The sequence below is a fragment of the Mandrillus leucophaeus genome, unplaced genomic scaffold (genome assembly GCF_000951045.1).
Source record: "Mandrillus leucophaeus isolate KB7577 unplaced genomic scaffold, Mleu.le_1.0 Scaffold108, whole genome shotgun sequence".
Classification (NCBI taxonomy): domain Eukaryota; kingdom Metazoa; phylum Chordata; class Mammalia; order Primates; family Cercopithecidae; genus Mandrillus; species Mandrillus leucophaeus.
Window position 1 is genome coordinate 522,318 of NW_012098987.1, and position 8,309 is coordinate 530,626.

Here is an 8,309-nt window from a genome sequence, read left to right on the forward strand (position 1 = left end):
ATCCGGCCACTGCACTCCAGCCTGGGCGACAGAGCGAGACTCCGTCTCAAAATAAATAAATAAATAAAATAAAATAAAAGCCTCCCCTACCAATACATATTTTTTCTATCTCAGGATGTGCTTGACTAATTTTTTCAGAGACACATGATCAATTTTCCATTTTTGTGATTTGTAAACTCAATGCGAAATAAGAAAAATAAACATTCTATGTATTTCTATTCAACATCCTGAAAAAATTTTAATGGATTTCCTTACCTGGGCTCTACACTGAGAAAGTTGGGCAATTTAACAAAATATAAGTCGTTTCCTAAATCAGTGTTTACTTTGGGTATTTCTACTTCTATTCTGGTCTCAGGAATTGGCTCCTCTTCCTGTTGATCTTGAGGCAATCCATTTTCATCCTAGTGAAAGAATCAGAAGTTTGGAGCTTGATGGGAGCTTAGAAATGGCTTCCTTCAACCTCCACCCTTTAATTACTCTGGGGTGCAAGAAACATAATTAGATATCACTTTAGGACTAAAGAAGCCCCCAGTCCCCATCTGAACCCACCCACACACAAAATGGGAAACAAGATCAATTTGGATACCTCAGTTCAAGAAACTATCTCCTTTATGATAAATCTATCTTCCAAACACTCATCAACAAAAGTGTGAAATTAACACTTTAATATGAAGTCACTCTATCAATTAAAACCAGAGAGGATTATCAACACAGCAGACACTTCTTGGCATGAGCAAGAAAAACATTCAAGTCAATGGTTCTCAAATCACAAGTCCTCACAGTTCAGTCCCCTAAGGCATGACACCAACCTCATGTTTGGCAATTATTTCCATTCCCCTTATAACCAAGAGCTCCCTACATAATGAAGAAAGTCATCTGTTCATTGTATTTTTGTACTGGAATTCAGTTATCAACTTGCTTTCTTAGAATAAAGGAGACTCTTCACCTTTGAAACTTTATACTTGGCCTTGAATAAGTTCATGTTAGTAATTGACTTACAACAGGCTGTCCTGGAGTAGGTGGTTTGTCTTCTCCATCACTCCCTGAAGAGATATCATCTGCACCTCCAAATAGATCCATGGTTCCACCATTATCTTCAATGCAGAAGGAAAAAGGCATTAGTGTTACTATCTGTAACTAAGGTTCTTCACAGCTCATCACTTCAGCACATTCCCAAGGTTTCTGGACCAGCATCAGAAAACCACCCAAAACATAATGTTGAGCCTGGCTCTCAAAAGACCCAAAAAGACAGTGTGGGGAGAGGGAAGGGGGCAAATCTCGTGAAAGGCAAGCTGCACAGGAGGCACTTATTTCTCCTTTCATTTTCACCATCCTTGTTCTCCCACCTTCCTTTATTCCCCAGGAGCCCAAATGTTTCCTACAGTCTAGATGCTCAAAGTTGGGGCTGAAGCACTCCACAGACACCTATTTTCCGTACGTCTATCCCAGATTCAAAATTACAGTCCAGGCACAGTGGTTCACGCCTGTAATCCCAGCACTTTGGGAGGCCAAGGCGGGTGGATCACTTGAGGTCAGGAGTTTGAGACCAGCCTGACCAACACGGTGAAACTCCATCTCTACTAAAAATACAAAAATTAGCCGGGCGTGGTGATGGGTGCTTGTAATCCCAGCTACTTGGGAGGCTAAGGCAGGAAAAAGGAAGCTGCCACACCTGGCTGGTAGAACTACTTTCATCCTTCCAACTTACAATACCAGGTGGTGGTGGTGGTGGTGGTGGTGGTGGTGGTGGTGGTGGTAGGTGGTGTTGTTGCTGTTGTTGTTTTGAGACAGAGTCTCACTCTTGCTCAGGCTGGAGTGTAGTGGTGTGACCTCGGCTCACTGCAACCTCCGCCTCCCAAGTACAAGCGATTCTCGTGCCTCAGCCTCCCGAGTAGCTGGGACTACAGATGCATACCACCTCGCCCCGCTAATGTTCTCTATTTTTAGTACAGACAGGGTTTCACCATGTTGGCCAGGCTGGTCTTGAATTCCTGGCCTCAAGTGATCCACCCACCTTGGCCTGCACCTGGTGAGCCACTGCACCTGGCCAACACTGGGTTTTTATGAGCTCTTCATCTAACTCACAGCTCAAAGAATCAGTTTCTTCATCTGTTAAGAACTTAGGAACAAAACACTGAGACTGTCATTATTCAAACTGAAGAATGGACATTGTAACCTCCACCCCAATAAGAAGGCCAGCCCCCTAATAATGAATTCACTCTAACTATAAACAGACTGGGCGCAGTGATTCACACCTGTAATCCCAGCACTTTGGGAGGCTGAAGTGGGCGGAACACTTGAGATCAGGAGTTCAAGACCAACCTGGCCAACACAGTGAAACCCCATCTCTACTAAAAATACAAAACATTTAGCCAGGCATGGTGGTACGTTCCTGTAATTCCAGCTACTCAGGAGGCTGAGGGAGGAGAATTGCTTGAACCCAGGAGGCAGCAGTTACAGTAAGCTGAGCTTGCGCCACTGCACTCCAGCTTGGGTGACAGAGCGAGACCCTGTCTCGGGAAAAAAAAAAAAAAAAAACTACAAAGAAGCAAGTTCTTATTCAACTAATTAAGCATGAGCAGCTTCTCATAGCTATATAACTTCTCTGGGTACACTGAGTGTATCCACGCTTTTTCTGTGGGTCTTGCGATCTGGGATAAACACACTCAGGGTTAGAAATGCACTACAATTAAATGCAGAAAGGTATGGAAATATACATATATATATATAAAATAATAATAATAGGGGTACCTTTTGGCACCTCAGTGTCGCTATCCACTTCTGAATCAGATGCAATTGCATTCTTGCGTTTCATTCGTAAAACTTCATCTTCACTATCACTGCCTCTTGCAGATTCTATAAGGGTAGAATTAGAAGTTCTGCATAATCAGTCGCCTTAGTTGAATTTTGTGTTTTAAAAGCAATATTGGAGATAAACAAATTGTGATACACCCATACAATGGACTACTACTCAGCAATAAACAGGAATGAACTACTGATACATGTAACCAATTGGATGAATCAAAAATGCTATATGCCAAGTTAAAGAAGCCAATCTGAAAGACTACATATTTACTGTATGACTCTATTTATATGACATTTTCAAAAAGCCAAAAGTATAGTGACAGAAAAGACACCAGTAGGTGCCAGGGTTTAGGGATGGCAGAAAGATGTGACTCAAAACGGATAGCATAAGGGAGTTTTTCAGGGTAACATCTATTCTGTATCCTGATTGTGATGGTGGTTATACAAATCTATAGAGATGTTAACATGAATAGAGCTGTACATGCAGAACCGCCCCCCCCCCGCTAAAAAAAAAATCAACTCTAGTGTGTGTTGATTTAAAAAATAGAATTCTTAAAATAAATACTGCTGCCAGGCGTGGTGGCTCACTCCTGTAATCCCAACAATTTGGGAAGCCGAGGTGGGTGGATCACTTGAGGTCAGGAATTCAAGACCAGCCTGGCCAACATGGTGAAACCCATCTCTACTACAAATACAAAAATGAGCCGGGTGTGGTGGCGTGCACCTGTAGTCCCAGCTACTCAGGAGGCTGAGGCAGGACAATCGCTTGGATATGGGAGATGGACGTTGCAGTGAGCCAAGATCTCACCACTGCACTCCAGCCTGGGCGTTAGAGTGAGACTCTGTCTCAAATAAATAAATAAATAAATACTGGCTTCTGCAAATAGAAAAACTTGGTTGAAATGAGAAAAGTAGCACTAAAACTTATTATCAAATTTACCTAAGACAAATCTCAGAGAAAAAAAGGTAAAAATATTAGAAAGGAACTGACATATATATCATTATTTCTAGAAGGTCCAATTGTTTACGTAAAAACTTCACAAAAATCAATGGAACCACTGTTGAACTAGTAAGAGATAAGCACGATGACCAGCTACAAGGTTCCCTACTATGACCCTGCCCTTGACTTGGTCTGCTAGTATTTGGGATGCAGTACACGAGCCTTAAAGATTCTTTCCGATAACAGTAAAAACAACCCTACTTTTGGCTGGGCGTGGTGGCTCACGCCTGTAATCCCAGCACTGTGAGAGGCCGAGGCAGGCGGATCATGAGGTCAGGAGATCGAGACCATCCTGGCTAACACGGTGAAACTCCGTCTCTACTAAAAACACAAAAAATTAGCCGGGCATGGTGGCAGGCGCCTGTAGTCCTAGCTACTCGTGAGGCTGAGGCAGAAGAATGGCGTGAACCTGGGAGGCGGAGCTTGCAGTGAGCCGAGATCACGCCACTACACTCCCAGGCTAGGCTGGGCAACAGAGCGAGACTCTGTCTCAAAAAAAAAAAGAAAAAAAAAAAAGGATGAGTTCATGTCCTTTGCAGGGACATGAGAGACATGGATGAAGCTGGAAACCATCATTCTCAGCAAACTATCACAAGGACAGAAAACCGAACACCACATGTTCTCACTCATAGGTGGGAATTGAACAATGAGAACACTTGGACACAGGGTGGGGAACATCACACACCAGGGCCTGTCGGGGGGTTGGGGGCTGGGGGAGGGATAGCATTAGGAGATACACCTAATGTAAATGACGAGTTAATGGGTGCAGCAAACCAACATGGCACATGTATACCTATGTAACAAACCTGCACGTTGTGCACATGTACCCTAGAACTTAAAGTATTAAAAAAAAAAAAAGCCTCTACTCTGATTTAGTTATTCAAAACTTACTGCAGTCCCATAGTCTACACAGATCTATATTCATCTCTGGAAATATGCTGCCCTCCTCTTCTAATAACACCAAGATGTGGTTTTTGAATGCTGTCCTGTGAGGTGTGTGTTAGATGCTATTTAAGCTAAGAAGATAGGATCAAAATATAATTAATATAATCAATCACCTATGGAAATGAAGCAATCCAGGTATCACTTCAGGAAGACTTCAGCTCAATTAAGGTAACTTTTATATAATACAAAGAAATATGATCTCTAATTTTGTATACATTCTATATGAAGAGTGTGTTAACTTGAGCAGAATAGTCTAAATGGCAATGATAAAAGCAGGGTCCAGGACCACAGTTCAGGTGTATGCCTCCTGTAGTCTTTAGGGAATGAGTGCTCTAATCCTAGCTCGTCTCTGTAGGGTGAGGATATGCACATCAATCTGTCTTGGCTCAGTGACACTGTCCACTAAGATCACCCAGCCATGTTTGCACTTTCTACATATTATACTCCCCAGGCAACCTCCTGATTATTATAACTTGGCATCCACTATAGATTTGCCCCTGGGGAAACATATGATGATAAGGGAGAAATAACTGAGCCTCTTGAAACAATTTTGCAATTCGATTTTATATATTAATATCTTGTAAATTTGACTAGTTTGAGTAAACTCCTTAGAGCTTGACCATCTCTGGATGATCAAATTTTGGATCTCAAAAAGCTGAACGGCAGCAATGGTGCCCACATCTCAGTACAGCTGCTCTGTGGGGGGGACACTTCAATGGGATTGTTTTTTCCCCAGGCTAATCTATTCTCTCACACGAGGCATGCTCTTCAGTTATCCACAGAAACGGAACCAACTTAACTCATTATGTAGCTCTTCTTACACCATATCTGTCTCTCTAAGACTCAATTTTAAGTCCTCTTTAAATTGTTTTTCCCCAGACCCATCAATGAACAAATGGAAGGGAAAGCAGTAAGAAAGAATAAGTAGATTAGAAAGATTTAAAAGAAGCAAAATGTATTCTAGAGTGAGAAAAGTTTGAAAGGGAGGGACAGAAGAGAAAAAACAGGGTAACAAAGATGGGAATGAAAGAAGACTAAATGGGTCCCTGCTGTAGCTGAATGCTTCTTTCTGAGCCATTCTGGTTCTCATAAATGTATTACCTGATTTATGGTCTTGTTCCTCTTCATCATCTGAATGCCTGTGTTCTTCATCTGAGGCCTGTGGCCTTTCATCATCAGAATTTTGCATTTTCTCCTCATCAGACAGCTGTGTTTGTTCTTCATCATCAGAATTCTGTTTCTCATCATCATTATCAGAAGCTACTGGCCGTTCATCATCAGAATTAGCCTTTTCCTCCTCAGATAGCTGCTGTCTCTCATCATCGGAAAGCTGAGGCCTCTCCTCATCATCTGTGTTCTGCATTTTCTCATCATCGTCAGAATTCTGCAGCTTATCTTCATCAGATCCTTGTGCCCTCTCCTCATCATCAGAATTTTGTATCTTTTCATCATCTGACTGGTCACTTTTATCTTCTCTGCCCCATTTTTCATCATCTGAATGTGCTTTTTCAGAGCCTTCTGCTTCTGAGTGATGGCTCCCTCCATCAGATCTGTGACCTTCGTCTTCATCATCATTAGGGGCTTCTGATCCACTGTGCTGATCTACATCTGAGGGGTCATTGTCCTCGTGGTCGGAACGCTCAGAAGCTTCTGATCTATTGTCTGATCTTTCAGAGTGATTATCACCACCACTGTGATGTGAAGCTCCCTCGTCCTCACTGTCATCTCCAAACAGTTCCTTATTACTTGGTTGTCCTGAATCACCTCTTTCATCCTGATCACTTTCACTTCCAGAGGCATTACTGCCAGAGGCAGCATTCTCTTGATCAGAATCTGAGTCAGATCCAGAATCAGAATCTATGGGATCATATAAACATAGGATAACATCAGCAAAAAAAGGCAGAGTAAGGCAGTCCCAAAGTCCATCCCAACATAAAAGCAATAAAGAAACTGGCAAAAAACTGTTAGAACTAACATTCTAAGGCTGGGTGTGGTGGCTCACGGCTGTAATCCCAGCACTTTGGAAGGCCGAGCTGGGCAGATCACCTGAGGTCAGGAGTTCGAGATCAGCCGGACAAACATGGCGAAACCCCATCTCTACTAAAAATACAAAAATTAGCCGGGCGTGGTTGTGCACGCCTGTAATCCCAACTACTCAGGAGGCTGAGACAGGAGAATCACTTGAACCCTGGAGGCGGAACAGGCAGTGCCACTGTACTACAGCCTGGGCAACAGAGTGAGACTCTGTCTCAAAAAAAAAAAGAAAAGAAAAGAAAAGAAAAAGAAAAGGAAAAATACAATAACTAAAATCAAAGAGTCACTAGAGGGGCACAACCAAAGATTTGAGCAGGAAAAAGAAAGAATCGGTAAACTTGAAGATAACGTCAATTTGACTGTCCAGTCTGAGAAACAGAAAGAAAAAAGAATAAAGAGAAATGAACAGAACCTAAAAGATTTATGGGACGCTTAAGTTATACCATTGTATGCATAATGGAGTCTCAGAAGAAGAGAAATGGGCAGAAAAAATTGTTAAATAAATAATAGCTGAGGCCAGGCACGGTGGTTCACACCTGTAATCCCAGCACTTTGGGAGGCCAAGGTGGGCAGATCACTTGAGGTCAGGAGTTCGAGACCAGCCGCGCCAACATGGTAAAACCCCATCTCTACTAAAAATACAAAAGTTAGTTGGGTATGGTGGTGCAAGCCTGTAATCCCAGCTACTTGAGAGGCTGAAGCAGGAAAATCGCTTGAATCTGGGAGGTGGAGGTTGCAGTGAGTCAAGACCACACCGCTGCACTCCAGCCTGAGTGATAGAGCGAGACTCTGTCTCAAAAAAATAAATAAATAAACGACAGCTGAAAACCTCCCAAATTTATGAAAAATATAGATCTACACATCCAATAAGTTCAACAAATGACAAGTAGGATAAAGTTAAAGAGGTTCACACCTAGATACACTGTTATCAAACTGTCAAAGACAAAGAAACAATTCCAAAAGCAGCAAAAGAGAAGCAGTTCATCCGATATGAGGAACCCTCAATAAGAGTAACAGCTGATTTTTCATCAGAAACCAAGGAAGCCCAGAGGCAACCATAAGAGGACACATTCCAAGTGCTAAAAAGACTGTCAACCAAGAATTTTATGTTCAGTACAATTATGCTTCAAAAACTAAGGTGATATGAAAGACAAAAGAAAACATAAATTGGACTTCCACAAAATGAAAAACTTTTGTGTAGCAAAGGACGTTATTAAGAAAGTAGGCCCGACACAGTGGCTCATGCCTATAATCCCAACACTCTGGGAGGCCAAGCTGGCCAGATCACCTGAGGTCAGGAGTTTGAGATCAGCCAGGCCAACATGGTGAAACCCCATCTCTACTAAAAATACAAAAATTAGCGAGGCATGGTGGTGCACGCCTGTAGTCCCAGCTACTTGGGAGGCTGAGGCTGAAGCAGAAGAATCACTTGAACCTGGAAGGTGGAGGTTGCAGCGAGCCGAGATCACGCCACTGCATTCCAGCCTGGGCGACAGAGTGAGACTCCATCTCAAAAAAAAAAAAA

General features: G+C 42.5%; 2 protein-coding genes across 3 annotated transcripts in view; one reads left to right on the forward strand and one right to left on the reverse strand.

Annotated features, from left to right (window-relative positions):
- LEO1 (Leo1, Paf1/RNA polymerase II complex component, homolog (S. cerevisiae)) overlaps nt 1–8,309 on the reverse strand; it is a 46,251-nt gene that overhangs the window by 28,972 nt on the left and 8,970 nt on the right. For both annotated transcript variants that reach the window (XM_011986231.1, XM_011986224.1), the window contains exons 2-5: nt 5,852–6,607; nt 2,752–2,856; nt 1,000–1,094; nt 256–401 (exon numbers count right to left, since the gene is read on the reverse strand). In XM_011986231.1, the coding sequence (XP_011841621.1) occupies nt 256–401; nt 1,000–1,094; nt 2,752–2,856; nt 5,852–6,607 (1,102 nt within the window). The remainder of the gene's footprint in view (nt 1–255; nt 402–999; nt 1,095–2,751; nt 2,857–5,851; nt 6,608–8,309) is intronic.
- MAPK6 (mitogen-activated protein kinase 6) overlaps nt 1–8,309 on the forward strand; it is a 131,465-nt gene that overhangs the window by 15,139 nt on the left and 108,017 nt on the right. The gene's annotated exons all lie outside the window — the stretch shown is intronic.